The sequence below is a fragment of the Nerophis ophidion genome, linkage group LG08 (assembly GCF_033978795.1).
Source record: "Nerophis ophidion isolate RoL-2023_Sa linkage group LG08, RoL_Noph_v1.0, whole genome shotgun sequence".
In the NCBI taxonomy this organism is placed as follows: Eukaryota; Metazoa; Chordata; class Actinopteri; order Syngnathiformes; family Syngnathidae; genus Nerophis; species Nerophis ophidion.
Window position 1 is genome coordinate 65,560,315 of NC_084618.1, and position 17,104 is coordinate 65,577,418.

The window sequence follows — 17,104 nt, forward strand, 5'->3', positions numbered from 1 at the left end:
GCCGACATTCCCACATTTACCGGGAGATTTCTGACTTCAGTGCCTTTCCCTTAAAGTGTGTGAGGTTTACATACTGCGATTTTCACTCGGACAGCAACATTGAGGGCGGGCCCTGATGGCATTACCCATAACATCTTCAAATACATGCAGTTGTGCCCGCTGTTAATACGGCCGGTCACGTATTGTGTAAAACCTCTGATTCAATTCTCAAGCGATTGCATTGCATACTTGTTCAACAGCCATGCAGGTTACACTGAGGGTTGTGATATAACCAAGTTTAACACTCTTACTAATATGCGCCACACTGTGAACCCACACCAAACAAAAATGGCAAACAGATTTCGGGAAAACCTCCGCACTGTAACACAACATGAACACAACATAATAAATACCCAGAATCCCATGTAACCCTGACTATTCCAGGCTACATTATACACCCCGCTAGCACCAAAGCCGCCCCCCCCCCTCAATCCCGCCCACCTCAACCGACACAGGAAGGGGCGGGGGAGGGGGGGTTGGTGCTAGCAGGGTATATAATGTAGCCTGGAAGAGTCAGAGTTGCATGGGATTCTGGGTGTTTGTTATGTTGTGTTTATGTTGTGTTACAGTGCGGATGTTTTCCTGAAATTTCATTTTTGTTTGGTGTGGGTTCACAGTGTGGCGCGTATTTGTGTACAGTGTTAAAGTTGTTTAAACTAGCACCGTCAGTGTGACCTGTATGGCTGTTGAACAAGAATGCCTTGCAGTCGCATGGGTGCGTCTGCAGAAGCCACATACAACATGTGACCTGACTGGTAAGCTGTTTGTATAATTTGTGGAGGCAACTAAAGACATTGCCATCGTAGCACGCCCTTATTTTTGTTGGCTGGGTATTACTCAGCAGACGTCCGAGGGAATAGTCCCTCTGTAACCCGCGAGTCTCCCGGAAAAATCGGGAGGAATTGCATGCGTGATGCTAATAAGTGGCATTCATATAAAACTCACTGGCTGCACTAACATCAAATCTTCATATTTAATTGCGGGCCACGTGTCTGAGACCCCTGGTTTATACATAGCATAAAGCAAAAAAAAACTCTGCATACAATGTTACTTCATTGTAAATTTCAAGAGTCTTGTGGCTCCAATTATTTTCTTTATTTTGTGAAACGGGTCAAAATGGCTCTTTGAGTGGTAAAAATTGCCAACACCTGCCATGCAGTAAGCCAACATCTCTAGCTCTATGCTCACGCTCTCTTTCTCCCTCTCTCTCTTTCTTTCTCTCTCTCTCGCTCTCTTTCTCTCTCTGTGGGTGTTTTCTCCTCCGTGTTCATTTGTCTTGTATTCCTGTGTCGTTCCAGCAGCTTTTTTCCTGATAACGAGCTGTGTGTCTCGTCTCCCCGTAATCCCTCTGGTTCCCTGGCTGCCCTTTAGGATCTCGACCTCCTGCTTGGACACTGACTTTGAGGCCTCGCTCTTGCCCCTGACCTCCTGCCTGTCCCTAGATCTCAGAGCTTGCCCTGCCCTCTTGGACTTCCGCACCTCGCCTAACACTCCTGGAAACACGACTCAGTTAATCGCTACACTTAGTCACACCATACACATATTTGGATTAAGTTTTACACTTCATAATATTGTTATTAATAAATATAGCTAAAACAAGCTCCCTGCATCTGTGCCGTCTCCTTCTGCCCCTCTGTACCGTAACAGACTTAGTTTTTTATTAAGTTTGGAGATTATTGATTAGGCATACTAACGCTGTGTCAAAATAAAAAGTATTAATCACGGTGTCCCAGCAGGCACAAGACATTGAAAAACCATTGAGTACTTGTTCAATTAGGTCCTGACTTTTAAGGCTCTAAACGTTGGAACAACATGCTTTCTGACAATGATGGGTTCTGAAGCTGATTTGACTATTGAATTTTGGTCATTTCCCAACTCATAGTCTACAACACAAATACAACGTTGAAACAACATGCTTTTCGAAGACATCTTTTCAATGTCAGGTTGTAACGTTTCTTTGACCATTGAAATGTGGTCATTTCCCAACCAACAACATGGATTCTACGTTAGACATCAAGGTTGTCTCAAAATACAAATACAACTATTTTGCGGCATTGTTTAGGAATCAGTTTTAAAGGACAGGTATGAATAATCAACGTTGTATCATTGTCTTGTGCCTGCTGTGATAGTATTATTGTCAAGATTCGTGGTCCGGATAATATTTTTGTATTTTCTATTTGTTTTGGACTCCTTTAATTCCTGTATGTGCATCTCCTTAGCTTGTTTTGGTTGCCCTGGTTGCTCATTATGTTCACCTATCTCTGATTAGTGTTTGGCCGCTCACCTGCTACCCCAGCACTAATCAAAGGCACTATTTAAGCTTGCTTTTGCCAGTCAGTCGGCCTGGCGTCATTGTTCGCTTCATGCCTGGTCCATGTAAGTCTTGTTTGTTGATACCAGTTAGTTTCCTAGTTCATGATTTCAGTGCTAAGTTGTGGTTCTTTAGCTTCTCGTGCGAACGGCACGCTTTCCTTTTGCTTGTTTCCTGTTTTTTAGTTGAAGTTAGGATTTATGACAATTAATCATAATCCTACCTTCACGCTTTGTCCGGTGTTGTCCGTTCTGCATCCGGGGAGAAGGACCCCGCAGTGAGCTGCGACCCCCCTCGTAACAATTATTTATATCTTTTTTCAATATATATATAGATTTTTTTTAATCAATTATAGTAAATAAACTCGCTGTACAGCACATTAATTGAACTGTCAAACTGTATCGTTCCTATTTAAATACAATTCTATGCTATTCTATGTTAAATTTTGATATATCTAAGGTAAATCTCATTATTAAAATGTAAGTAGAATTTTCTTTGGCTCTTCATAAATCATGTAAACAGATGGTTGCATTGTTCTTACAATTATCTTATTTTTCTGTATCTGTCCAACAAAATCCAGAATGTTCGCTCCTTCATCGTTGTGCGTTCGGCAGTCTGCAATCTGAAACAGAAACAATTCACATTGCTTAAACCTAAACCAAATAATGTTTAGGCTACTTGTTTTTTTCTACCAAACGCTACCTGCAAAGTGTTCAAATCTGCCCAGAGATCCTTATCGGCGAGTTTGACAGGGACCCTGATCACCACGGTGAAGTTCAGGTCTCGGATGTTGTTTGTAACCTGGAAGTAAACACTGCTGCTTAAACGTGAATATCCAAACAATAATCCCATAATCAGATTTAGTAATGACTTTACTAGAAAGGATTGTTGCACTGATTTCTGCAGCTCATTCTTTCCGTAGGTGAAATTGACGTAGCTGAGAGAACTGTAAAGAAATGCCTGATAAATGCAAACTGAATGAATACTGTATTTAGCACTGAAATTTAAAACACACAAACACCTTTCCATGGTTATAAAAATGCTGTATTTCACGCTGATTTCTTGAATTTTGTAGAGTCGGCTTGAAGGAGAGTGCTTCTCATTCCCACTGAAAGAGAGGCGTAAATGTAGGCGTCACAGCGATGCAACTCACCCGCTAGTGATGCGAAAAGGAACAACTCTACCTCGTTGCATTTGCGGTGACGGAAAGACTGTTGTTCAGCTGGCTGTTGGTTTCGATGCCGTACGAGACAACAAAGACAGCCTGGAATTTAATCAGAGTGAGAAGTCTTTTTGGATCTTTCACTGTTCCATGTATATCGATTATACATGTTATAAACAATCATTATTTACATTTGTTTTACTTTCCAATGGGTTTCCTACAGGCCACCACAAGTCATTTATCCTGCACCACAACAAGCTAATGCAACAAAATTTTGTCCTTATCTGTACTGTAAAGTTCAAATTTAAATGACAATAAAGGAAGTCTAATTTGTCACAAGTTTAAAAAAAATATATGAAAAGTAGGAGTAATAGTTTACCTCAGTATTTGTTTCTACAGAGTTTGGTGAATGTATATGCCTGTTTGTGGGAATACACTCTTTGTTTTATGTAAAATTTGTTCCGTTAAAATCTAATTTGACTTGTACAAGTACACTCTGCGAATTTTAGTTGGACTGTCAACGAGTTGGTCTGTTGTAAGTTAGCTCAAGCTAGTGGCATTAGAGCCAACCTTCATCCTGCATGATTGTATTGCTTTTTGTTCAGTTTATAAGAAACTGTATTGTTGGTTTAACATGATTCCTACATGTACGTGCAATTTGTATGGGTAACACTTTAGTATGGGGAACACATTCTGAGTAACAAATACTTAATTAAGAGTTATTTGGACACTAAAGGGAACATATTGTAAGTAACAAAGACTTAAATTTGAGTTATTTGGACAGTAGGGAAGCATATTGTAAGTAACAAAGACTTAAATTTGAGTTATTTGGACAGTAGGGAAGCATATTGTAAGTAACAAAGACTTAAAAGTTATTTGGACACTAGGGGAATATATTGTAAGTAACAAAGACTTAATTAAGAGTTGTTTGGACACTAGGGGAACATATTGGAAGTAACAAAGACTTAATTAAGAGTTGTTTGGACACTAGGGGAACATATTGGAAGTAACAAAGAGTTAATTTAGAGTTATTTGGTTATGGTTATTTGGTTAGGGTCAGTGTTAGAGGGTTAGGGTTAAGGTTAGTCGGCTAGGGTTGGGGCCATGCAGAATAAGGCATTAATTAGTACTTAATAATGACTAATTAAGAGCCAATATGTTACTAATTTGCATGTTAATAACCAACTAGTGAATGGTGAATATGTTCCCCATATTAAAATGTTACCTTTGTATTCATATTAATGTACTTCACTTTGTGTGCGGGCAGCACGGTGGAGGAGGGGTTAGTGCATGTGCCTCACAATACAAAGGTCCTGAGTTCAATCTCGCTCTCAGGATCTTTCTGTGTGGAGTTTGCATGTTCTCCCCGTGACTGCGTGGGTCCCCTCTGGGTACTCCGGCTTCCTCCCACCTCCAAAGACATGTACCTGGGGATTGGTTGAATGGCAACACTAAATTGGCCCTAGTGTGTGAATGTTGTCCGTCTATCTGTGTTGGCCCTGCGATGAGGTGGCGACTTGTCCAGGGTGTACACCGCCTTCTGCCCGAATGCAGCTGAGATAGGCTCCAGCACCCCCCTCGACCCAGAAAGGGACATCTGGTAGGGAATGGATGGCTGAATGGATGGATGGATGGATACTTTGTGTGCTTAGTTTTACTGAAACTTCATTGTGGAGACTATCAATAAACAATCTCAAGTTTTTTGTCTTTAATTTAAAATACTTAACTTGTTTTGTAAACTAAATTCCAACATTCCAGGTGTGCAGAATAAAATAATTCAATAAGACGGGGGTGTATAAAGTTCAGCCTGTGTTACATAATTGTAACAAAACAAGTGTGACGATGCCGCGTGTCAACCGTTATGGTGATCCCAAAAAGCAGAAAAAGGCAAGCGTTTGTGCAGGCAGAAGGTCTTTTGATCTAGAACTGTGCAGAAGCTAAATAATAAACCTGCACTGAAAGAATGGGGTGGATCTAAATGGCACTAATTAACCTAAAGGAACAAGTGTGCCGGCAGGACAAGGAAGACAGAGTAAAGAAAGGTGCTTCAAGGCACCAATCAAAAAGTACTGACAAAAAAACAGCACAAGGATATGAATATAAGCAACTTAGTCCAGACTGTCATATGGGATCATGACAAAAGGCAACAACAATTGAGAAATTGAGCAAAACTACATAAGAAAAAAAATTACTATTTTTTATTTATATATATGTATATATATATATATTAGGGCTGTGAATCTTTGGGTGTCCCACGATTCGATTCAATATCGATTCTTGGGGTCACGATTCGATAATATATCGATTTTTTTCAATTCAAAAACTATATTTTTCCGATTCAAAACGATTCTGTATTCATTCAATACATAGGATTTCAGCAAGATCTACCCCAGTCTGCTGACATGCTAGCAGAGTAGTAGATTTTTGTAGAAAGCTTTTATAATTGTAAAGGACAATGTTTTATCAACTGATTGCAATAATGTAAATTTGTTTTAACTATTAAACGAACAAAAAATATGACCCTTTTTATTCTTGTGAAAATATTGGACACAATGTGTTGTCAAGCTTATGAAATGCGATGCAAGTGTAAGCCACTGAGACACTTTTTTTTTATTTTAATAAATGTCTAATGATAATGTCAATGAGGGATTTTTAATCACCGCTATGCTAAAATTATAACAAATATTGATACTGTTGTTGATAGTATTCATTTTTGTTTCACTACTTTTGGTTTGTTCTGTGTGGTGTTTGTGTCTCCTCAATTGCTCTGTTTATTGCAGTTCTGAGTGTTGCTGGGTCATGTTTGGTTTTAGAATTAGATTGCATTGTTATGGTATTGTTGTTTAGTGGTTTGTTGGATTGATTTAAAAAATAAATAAATTAAAAAATTAAAAAATTAGAAACGATTCTGAATCGCACAACATAAATATATATATATATATATATATATATATATATATATATATATATATATATATATATATATATATATATATATATTTACACATATATATTTTTTTAGAAGATGTATGCATTGTCGTTTATTATGTTAATCAATTGTTGACTTCACACCACGCCCCTACAGCCGCAGGTATTTTGGCAATCTGTGGGAAACTGTCAGGACTGGTTACGCCGGGGAATTCCTCTTTTTTTTTTTTGTGGGCGTTTTTTGTTTTTGTTAATTTTTCTTTTGCAGCTGAGATAGGCTCCAGCACCCCCTGCATCCCCCATAGGGGACAAGTGGTAGAAAATGGATGGATGGATGGGTTCATTTACTGTTTTGCCCTCTAATTTTGTTTCGCACGTGTTGTCCTGCTGTGGCTTCACCTCTGCTTCTGAGCAATGTTCGCCTCACCTGCAAGTAATTATGTATTAAACCTGCAGCTAATGAGCACCTGAGGACAATTAAAGGCAGGCTCATAGCCTCGTTGGTTGTGGGATCAACATTTGAGTTACGTACATACTTAGTTAGTATTTTATCAATCTGGTTTTGTATTTCCTTTAGTTGAAAGCTCTTTGTTAATCTTATTTTCCCTGCTGCACTCTATTTTAGTCATTTTGTACGTTTTTAATGCACAGCTATCCCTGTGCTTTGTGGTGCATTCATTACCTGCTACATTCTTTGTGTTTTGAACATCCATCCATCCATCCTTTTTCTACCGCTTATTCCCTTTGGGGTCGCGTGGGGTGCTGGTGCCTATCTCAGCAACAATCGGGCGGAAGGCGGGGTACACCCTAGACCAGCGGTCCCCAACCTTTTTGAAACCAAGAGCTACTTCTTTGGTACTGATTAATGCGAAGGGCTACCAGTTTGATACACACTCAAATAAATTGCCAGAAATAGCCAATTTGCTCAATTTACCTTTAACTCTGTTATTATTATTAATTAATGATATTTATTTTTGTGGAAACACTGATCACCCTAATGATTTCTCACAAATGTATATAGAAACAGATAAATATTTTTATAAATATATTTCGACTCTTTAAAATTCAAAATTCAACCGAAAAAAAAACAAAAAAAACCAGAAAACCAGCCAATTCGAATCTTTTTAAAAAAAGAAAAAAAATAATTTATGGAACATCATTAGTAATCTTTCCTGATTAAGATTAATTTTAGAATTTTGATGACGTGTTTTAAATAGGTTAAAATCCAATCTGCACTTTGTTAGAATATATAACAAATTGGAGATAGATATATTTCTAACAAAGACAAATCATTTTTTAGAATTTTAATCATAATAAGTTTGAAGAAATATTTCACAAATTTTCTTCGTCAAAAGAAACAGAAGCTAAAATGAAGAATTAAATTAAAATGTATTCATTATTCTTTACAGTAAAAAAATAAATTTACTTGAACATTGATTGAAATTGTCAGGAAAGAAGAGGAAGGAAATTAAAAGGTAAAAAGGTATATGTGTTTAAAAATCCTATTTGAGCTATTTTTAGAACAGGCCAGCGGGCTACTCATCTGGTCCTTACGGGCTACCATGTGCCCGCGGGCACCGCGTTGGTGAACTCTGCCCTGGACAAGTCGCCACCTCATCGCAGGGCCAACACAGATGGATAGTGTTTTGAACATTTGGATATTAAATTAATTTCTACCTGCCTGCTGTCTCCTGCATTTTGGGTCACGACTTTCAATACTAAAAGCGAAGGTAACAGGAAACACTGTACAATACAACAATACATACAAATACAGACATCCGCTAAGTTATTCGACAAATGCTCAGTGACTTGTGGACAATTAGTTTCTACCTCCCAAAGACGTTTTGGTTGGCGGTGGCCGTGTTTTTAAACAAATAATGCTAACATTTTAACATTATTTAACATTGATTGTACATTTGGTGGTGATTTATTGCGTCAGAACAGTGCCAACATTTTTGTGTGTCACAAACACACACTGCCCGCGTGCAGACTTATTTTGCACGCAGACTCTTTTAATGCATTTTATTACTACCTTATTTTCCGGACTATAAGCAGCTACTTTTTTTCCAACGCTTTGAATCCTGCAGCTTATAAAATAGTGAGGGCTGATTTTCTTTGCTAACGGCCATAATGTTTTGTATAATGTTTTGTAACTTTTTGGCTGACAGAGCCATGAAAGCCAAATATTTTTTAAATGTATTTCCGTGAGAGCCATATAATGTTTTTTTAACACTGAATACAACTAAATGCGTGTTTTTTTAAGTAAGACCAACATTTTTACAGTATAATGACTCTACTATTCTTTTTAATAACATTGTTATTCTAAAGTTACCCAATAATAAATATAATACTGTACTTCTTACCAATAATGCGACATCTTGAACAGGTGCGATAGAAAAACGGATGGTTGGATTAAAATGCATGAGAATGTTTTATAATTTGAACATTATTTTTAACACTGGGATTACCAGCGGAATTATTCATTACTTATCGTGTTGAGCAATGTCAGCTAAGATTTATCTAAGAGCCAGATACAGTCATCAAAAGAGCCACATCTGGCTCTAGAGCCATAGGTTCCTTACCCCTGGTCTACAGTATTTAATTCTGTTCAGTGCCTTCAACCGGAAGTATAACTGCCGTTCTATCCATTAGCCACCCATAGCATTCTACTCGTATGGTTTCTTCATTCATCACTCAAAACGAAGTTTGTAAGTTTTTACAGTACAACTAAAACAATTCATACTTACTAAACATGTTTGATAGTGCCGTTTTCACACATTTTCGTATATGTTATCATAATGTAATCAAGCTGGCATCGTTAGCATTAACTAATATGGGGCGGCATGGCGTAGTGGGTAGAGCGACCGTCCCAGAAACCTGAGGGATGCAGGTTTGCTTCCCACCTGTTGACATCCAAAATCTCTGCCGTTGTGTCCTTGGGCAGGACACTTCACCCTTGCCCCCGGTGCCGCTCACACTGGTGAATGAATGATGAATGAATGATTGGTGGTGGTCGGAGGGGCCGTAGGCGCAAACTGGCAGCCACGCTTCCGTCAGTCTACCCCAGGGCAGCTGTGGCTACATATGTAGTTTACCACTACCAGGTGTGAATGAATGATGGGTTCCCACTTCTCTGTGAGCACTTTGTGTATCTAACAATAGAAAAGCGCGATATAAATCTAATCCATTATTATTATTATTATTATTATTATATCCTAACAGGTTTACAAATGTCTGTCTTAATTTTATTAACTCACAATGGCATTATTTTTGTATAGCTTCAGTTTCACAAATTCCTAAGGAAACTCACCAAAACGTCACCGTGGAGTTAATGGGTCTGTTTGGCTGATTAGAGAGATAGTCTCCGCAATTCGTGGGTCCTTGGCGATGACTTCTGTTTTGTTTGATCAACCATTTCACTGTCGCCTTACATGCACCGTTTGGAAACAATAAACATTTACAAAATCTTTCTGTGTAAATAACTTAATTAACCTACATATATGTAGCTTCTATTTTGGTGCAGCTAATATATGGAGAAATTTGTTTTTTTTCTTCTAAAGTTTAGTAATTGCGTTTTTACAGGGCCTTACCCAAAATATTATTTCAAAACAAGCCTTACTGATTAAGAGGTATAGCTCGAGAGTTGAGTCCATGACATTGAACTTCTTTGTCTACTGCCACTTTTTACAAAACAAAAGCTAGATCATGTTTTTTCAGAAAACAACTAACCTTTGAGTTATTCCCAAAAATGGGCTTGTCAATGGTGCAGTCTGTCTTTCCCCGAGGTAAGCCAGCTTCACTGTCCAAGGAGTTGCACTCAATTTGTCCCTTTTTGTTGTTGTCAAAAAGGAGTCCAGTAAATGTAGGGGGGGTGGTCCTGAAACATTCTAATTCCTACCTGCAGGCTTGTGAACTTTCTGTAGGAGGCCCCAGCTGGGTATGTGAGAACAACCAGGGTGTTGTAGGAGTTTTCCGCCAGGTTAACCACGGACACGGTGATATTTAGGAGCTCGTCTATACCCACTTTGACCTCCGAGGAGCTGCACAATGACGAAAAGTTAGCATGAATAGAACATGAAAGGCTCTGCTAAAGTCCTTACCTGGTAAAGTTGAAATCCAACTGGAGGTTGTCTACGCATTTGTTGTCTGTGCCGCAGTTGATCTCAAAGTCCAACTGTGGAGAGCAAATTTATGCTTGACTGCCATAGAACTACGGATGGGTGATATGGCCTAAAATCTATATTGCGCTATATTTTGCAGCCTCCTGCATTAACAATGTTTATCATGATTGTTTTATTCGGTATATAAATGACAATAGAACCATTTCAAAACGGGTTTCAACGGCTTCTACTATGGAATGCTGACCAATGCGGTAAACTTTTGTGTCGTGTCCAGTTGTATTATTTTTTCAAAGCTATTATTAATCTACCTGTTAATATGGTGTTAATATATAGTTATTCTCTATGCTTCTGTTAAAATGTAATAAAAACGTATTCCCCTGTTGTTTGGATACTTTACATTAGTTTTGGGCGGATACTACAAACTTTGGTAACAATCCAATACCAAGTAGTTACAGAGGCAGTATCGGCAATATCAGTGCTGATCCTTGAAATTTTCAAGATCATTGAGTAATTCCATTTTGTCTAATCAGACAAAAACACACAATGTCGGTGTACCAATATAGTTCATCTCCAAAATTATTTCTGACCATTGCCTCTGATTAAAATCCTTTAGTTGTTGCCCTTAAAAACCCTTCTGAGTACAGGAACGTATTCCCTGAGTTTTGAAACAATAACAAAAACGACAAAAGATTTTTCTGATAATAAAAACATTTCAATCGAACCACTTTAGTATCTATCAAATAATGATATCATACGGCAACGTTACTGTCGATATTCGCATCAATCCACCCACATTTGTTGACATTCAGGAGCTCTAGCTTGCGGTTAACTTATCCTCTAAAAGTGTGTAGTGTAGCATATTTAACTATCCTTTTTCCCTCCAAGGATGATATTTGTAAAAAACTGTTTATTTACCACTATTGAGGTGAGGATTGTTGACTTAGAAGGGGCTTTACACAGGGCAGGTAAGTTATTCATGACAGTGTAAAGTATTTGCCATATGCCAAGATTTAAAAAGCATTTTCTAGAAATTTCTCTAGTTTTAAGAGCTTTTTACTTATTTTTATACATATACTTTACATCAAAATCTTAACTCCAGCATAAATCATTATATTGTGTCTATTTTAGTTTTAAAATGTTAAAAATTTGGAAAATAATTATTGAAATAAGATACTGTGGTTTTCCTCGGATAGAAAATCTTGTTTACATTAAGAATAGCTTAGTTTAAGAACTGCAAGTTGAATAGCGCTTGTTTTCAGAATAAAATACTTATTTCTATCTTAAAAGTTTTGATAATTTGAAGAAATACAAATGTTTTTTTAGGATGACTGACCAAGTAAAATTCACTAGCAGCACAGACTGATAATTTTACTAGTTTTTTAGTATTTGTTTCCTAAAATTTAGTCTTCATCTTATATTTCGTCGGATCTTTTTTGCAGTGTAGCGAAAAGGCTACATTGGTTCAAATTTGTGTTCGTTATTTTGATGCTGTCAAATTTGCAGACACAGCTGGAATGTGTCATCCAGATGCATTATCACAATAGAACATTAGTAATCAAAAAACATCATTGGCCAATTGTGTCTCTGGGTATCTATTTTTGTCGGAAAAAAGCTATTATTTTCATGGCTGTTCTCAGTCAGCGGTATTGTGAGAAAAAGCAATAAACCGGATTCAAATGGATTGTACAAAAGACAAAAAATGATGTTGATCCATATGTGTATGTATATCTATATGTATCAATGACCTGCATCATGGAAAGAAAACAATGTAAAAATTAAAAAAAATAATTATATTGTTAAATGTATCCAGTGATTATACTATAAAGTTATTTTCCATTTAACTTCACAAGTTTTAAATTATTTTTTATTCAAAATCGCTTAATTTTCACATTTACCTTTCAAATACTGAGAATTACTTGCGGTAAGTCACAGTCAGTTGAGCCTCCCCGTGGATTCCGCAATGACTCGGCTAACTGCTGTCTGCTGTGCAGTGAGACCGTATTGCTATATGAATTATATTATACATTTCCATAGTTTAGTTAGCTGAGGTACATAATGTACAGTATATTTTGTCAACAACTGTATGTGTGTAACGTATTTCTTGTGCTGGGCAATCATAAAACTGCTGCGAAACACATACAACGTGAGGCTCCTGTTCTCCGGCCTCCTGGTGGTAGAGGGCGCCAGTGACCCCAGAGATCATTCTTGCACTACTCGGCTAGGCCGAAGCCGGTATGTTTTAAAGTTGTTGTTTGCCTGCATATCGTAAAAACAACCGTCCAACATTTTACAACTAATTGTAAACTTACAGGTGCCGACCATCAGGGCCGAGTTAGGACGAAAGAGTGTGTGGATGTTGAGATAATACGCCGAGTTGGTAAATGAATTTGTTTGCTAAAAGTAGCTACTAGCCGTACCCATTTATTTTCTATGGGCGGTTAGCATCAGGTTTTAATCTCGTTTCCTCCAATGTTTCTGATCCAATTGAATTGATATTTATGTCGAGTCTTTATTTTGGGTACTTAAATATGGTGACTGAGTATTGAGGCGTTTTAAGGCCATCTGCATTTTTTATGCTTCAGTAAAGACAATGAATTGCAATTTTGGTACCGGTACTAAAATAATTTTCATACTTTTCGGTACTTTTCTAAATAAGGGGGACCACAAAAATTGCATTATTGGCTTTACTTTAACAAAAAAATATTAAACATGTGTTTCTTATTGCAAGTTTGTCCTTAAATAAAATAGTGAACATACTTGTCTTTTAGTAGTAAGTAAGCAAACAAAGGCTCCTAATTTAGCTGCTGACATACGCAGTAACATATTGTCTCCTTTTCCATTCTATTATTTTGTCAAAATTATTAAGGACAAGTGGTACAAAATGAATTATTAATCTACTTGTTCATGTACTGTTAATATTTGCTTACTTTCTCTTTTAACCAAATATGATTCATTAGTATCGCGGTACTATACTAATACTGGTATACTGTAAAACCCTACGTTCAAGCCCTACATCGTCTATATCGCGGACCCCTACAGAGGCCGCATCAATGAAAGGGTTGATGCTTACCGGATGGAGGGTGGTCGTCTGGGCCTGCTGTGCCAGACTTGGCCTCAACAGCATGTTGTCATCAGGCAAACCTTCAAATGTAAATCTGAGCTCGTTGTAAAGGGGATTCAAAGCATCTTCAGGGCAAGGCTGTGAAAAGCGGGCATGGCTGTAACGGGAGGAGTGCCTTTGAGCGTCTAACAACTCACCTCAATGAAGAAGTTGGTCTTGACGCATTTTGACTGAGCTAGATCAAGATCAAGAATGACACTCCCAGTGGTTTCCCGATACCCATTTTTGTTTTTGATATATGCTCGGTTGTTGGGCACTTTGCGAGTGGCGTCCAGCGTAAGGGTATAATTAACCCTCGCTCTCGCTGCAATGGATTCAAGTTTAAAATGAACATGATGAACGCTGGACTAACTCGAGGAAGTTTAGCAAGGAGAGTCAGGCACCTGTTTGGATGGACGAGTGTCGGCTTATCACAATGCAGATGTTTGCTGTGTTCTCCAAGGGGTTGTTGCAGGCATGGTTTTGAATGACGATTTGTTTGGGCATGTAGGTCACCTTAGCTTCAACCATGACTATGGGTTTGGTTCTGGAAACAAAAAAATAAAGGAAGAGACAAAAAACCTTAGGTTTTTTTGGTTTTGTTGAATTAACATAAAACACATTTGAATGAAGATATTCATTTTCAAAACATTTTTAAAAATTCTGTACCTTAAATTGGCCTGATTTAATTTAGCAAATTTTTTATGCTTTTGTGGAATATTCACAATTAAAGGCCTACTGAAACCCACTACTACCCACCACGCAGTCTGATAGTTTATATATCAATGATGAAATCTTAACATTGCAACACATGCCAATACGGCCTTTTTAGTTTACTAAATTACAATTATAAATTTCCCGGGAGTTTCGTCTTCGAATCGTCGTGTAATGATGACGTGTACGCAAGACGTCACGGGTTTTTAGGAAGTATGAGCGCTGCGCACACACACAGCTAAATGTCGTCTGCTTTAACGGCATAATTATACAATTTTTTGGACATCTGTGTTGCTGAATCTTTTGCATTTTGTTCAATTAATATTGGAGAAGTCACAGTAGAAAGATGGAGTTGGGAAGCTTTATTCTTTAGCCACACAAACACACGGTGATTCCTTGTTTAAAATTCCTTGAGGTGAATCTTTCCTATGGATCACAGCGCGGTCAAGCGGACATGGATCCCGACCACATGTCAACCCGCAGGTTTCGGTGAGGAAATTGTGGTTAAAAAGTCAGTTCTTACCGGAGAAAAGCTTAGCTTGGGCCGTCCATGAAGCTGCCGTCGACTCCCCTGAGACAATGCGCGTCAAGACACCCGTGGAGACACCCTTCCGACTATCAGGTACTATTTAACTCACCAAAACACTAGCAACACAATAGAAGGATAAAGGAGTTCCCAGAATTATCCTAGTAAATGTCTCTAAAAACATCGGAATTTGTCCCAATGCAAGCAGGTTTTTTTTTTTTTACTTTTTTTTTTTCTAGTCCGTCGCTATCAATACCCTCAAACACAAATCTCTCATCCTCGCTCAAATTAATGGGGAAATTGTCGTTTTCTCGGTCTGAATAGCACTTTTTGTTGGAGGCTCCCATTAAAAACAATGTGAATATGTGAGGAGCCATCAAACATGTGACCTCATCGTCTGCGACTTCCGGTAAAGGCAGGGCTTTTCTCTTAGCACCGAAAGTTGCGAACTTTATTGTCGATGTTCTTTACTTTCAGCAAAAATATGGCAATATCGTGAAATGATCAAGTATGACACATAGAATGGACCTGCTATCCCCGTTTAAATAAGAAAATCTAATTTCAGTAGGTCTTTAAGCACAACCTCAGTTTCGGGGTCAAGGGTGAACCCTACTAATGTAAGGCTCATGCAATAATTACTCATTTTGAGCTTTTAATTGGTTCCGGACATGACCGCAATAAATGAATTACCGTGAGGTAGGAATCAATATTTTGATACCAACTATTTTTCATAGCTGGAACATTAAAACCCTGTTTACGTACCTCAGTGACCCCGAGAGGGACAAGCGGTAGAAAATGGATGGGTGGATGGATTATGAGAGCCCTCTAGACATGAAATAACACCCGTTTGGCCTTTTTCACAGTGCAGGTAATTTTGCCCATATGTGACCTCCATCCATCCATTTCTACCGCTTATTCCCTTTGGGGTCGCGGGGGGCGCTGGTGCCTATCTTAGCTACAATCTGGGTGGAAGGCGGTGTACACCCTGGACAAGTCGCCAACTAATCGCAGGGTCAGCACAGATACACAGACAACATTCACACACTAGGGCCAATTTAGTGTTGCCAATCAACCTATCCCCAGGTGCATGTCTTTGGAAGTGGGAGGAAGCCGGAGTACCCGGAGGGAACCCACGCAGTCACGGGGAGAACATGCAAACTCCACACAGAAAGATCCCGAGCCCGAAATTGAACCCAGGACAATTCAGGACCTTCGTATTGTGAGGCAGACGCACTAACCCTTCTCCCACCATGCTGCCCCCATATATGTGACCTGTATATGATTTTTTAATTTCAATGTAAACACAGCAATTAGGATTTTTTCAAATCTGACCCAGGCCTCTTTGGTATATCGATATATATCAGCAATGTATCTGTTGCGACTGCAGTCTGTACCATTGGGTAGCGATCATCCGACTCATATGTCATTTAAATGCGATAAGTGTAAATTTTTCTTTGCCATAATAGACAAAATAAACAGTTGACAAATGAGTCGGAAACAGGCCAAAATAGTACTGTTTTAGGAAATTGCGTCTATGTTCCACCACTCCACTCGCCCACACGCTCTTCAGAGCAGACGTCGAAGCAAATGTCCCACAAACTGCGAGAGCCAAATTGTTTGCCCTCTTCCATCCTAATCTTCTACGCACAATATTTCGGTTCAGTAAATTGATTGCAAAAAAATCATAGAAATTGCCACAAATGCGTCAGGACCTACTCGAATAGGAGCCATAATTGCGCCTGTTGTTTCGACGGGGTTGCAGCTTGCTGCGAGGTTCGTTCCCCCGGGATGCAAATGGACGACTCCGGACAAATAGATAGATAGATAGATAGATAGATAGATAGATAGATAGATAGATAGATAGATAGATAGATAGATGGATAGTACTTTATTGATTCCTTCAGGAGAGTTCCTTCAGGAAAATTTAAATTCCAGCAGTAGTGTACAGAGTTGAGATCAATTTAAAAAAAATATATATATATATATATATATATATATATATATATATATATATATATATATATACAAAAAAATAAAAATAAAAAAAATAAATAAATAAAAAGTAAAAAGTAAATAATGGGGGTTTAAAAGGAAACAAAATAGAGAAATATTACAAAAAGAATAAAAACAATGGGAATAACAATATAACAGTAAAATAAGAATATAACAAGCGTGCAGGTAGGAGATGATTTATCATAAATCA

At 38.1% G+C, this 17,104-nt stretch overlaps 1 protein-coding gene across 3 annotated transcripts in view; it reads right to left on the reverse strand.

Moving 5' to 3' along the window:
• LOC133558205 (integrin alpha-M-like) overlaps positions 1–17,104 on the reverse strand; it is a 49,999-nt gene that overhangs the window by 4,436 nt on the left and 28,459 nt on the right. For 2 of the 3 annotated variants that reach the window (XM_061909420.1, XM_061909418.1), the window contains exons 17-27: positions 14,066–14,208; positions 13,820–13,986; positions 13,632–13,760; positions 10,541–10,614; positions 10,339–10,480; positions 10,170–10,268; positions 3,535–3,614; positions 3,372–3,458; positions 3,227–3,296; positions 3,053–3,151; positions 2,892–2,972 (exon numbers count right to left, since the gene is read on the reverse strand). In XM_061909420.1, coding sequence (XP_061765404.1) covers positions 2,892–2,972; positions 3,053–3,151; positions 3,227–3,296; positions 3,372–3,458; positions 3,535–3,614; positions 10,170–10,268; positions 10,339–10,480; positions 10,541–10,614; positions 13,632–13,760; positions 13,820–13,986; positions 14,066–14,208 — 1,171 coding nt within the window. The remainder of the gene's footprint in view (positions 1–2,891; positions 2,973–3,052; positions 3,152–3,226; positions 3,297–3,371; positions 3,459–3,534; positions 3,615–10,169; positions 10,269–10,338; positions 10,481–10,540; positions 10,615–13,631; positions 13,761–13,819; positions 13,987–14,065; positions 14,209–17,104) is intronic. The other variant, XM_061909419.1, reaches the window with a different exon arrangement.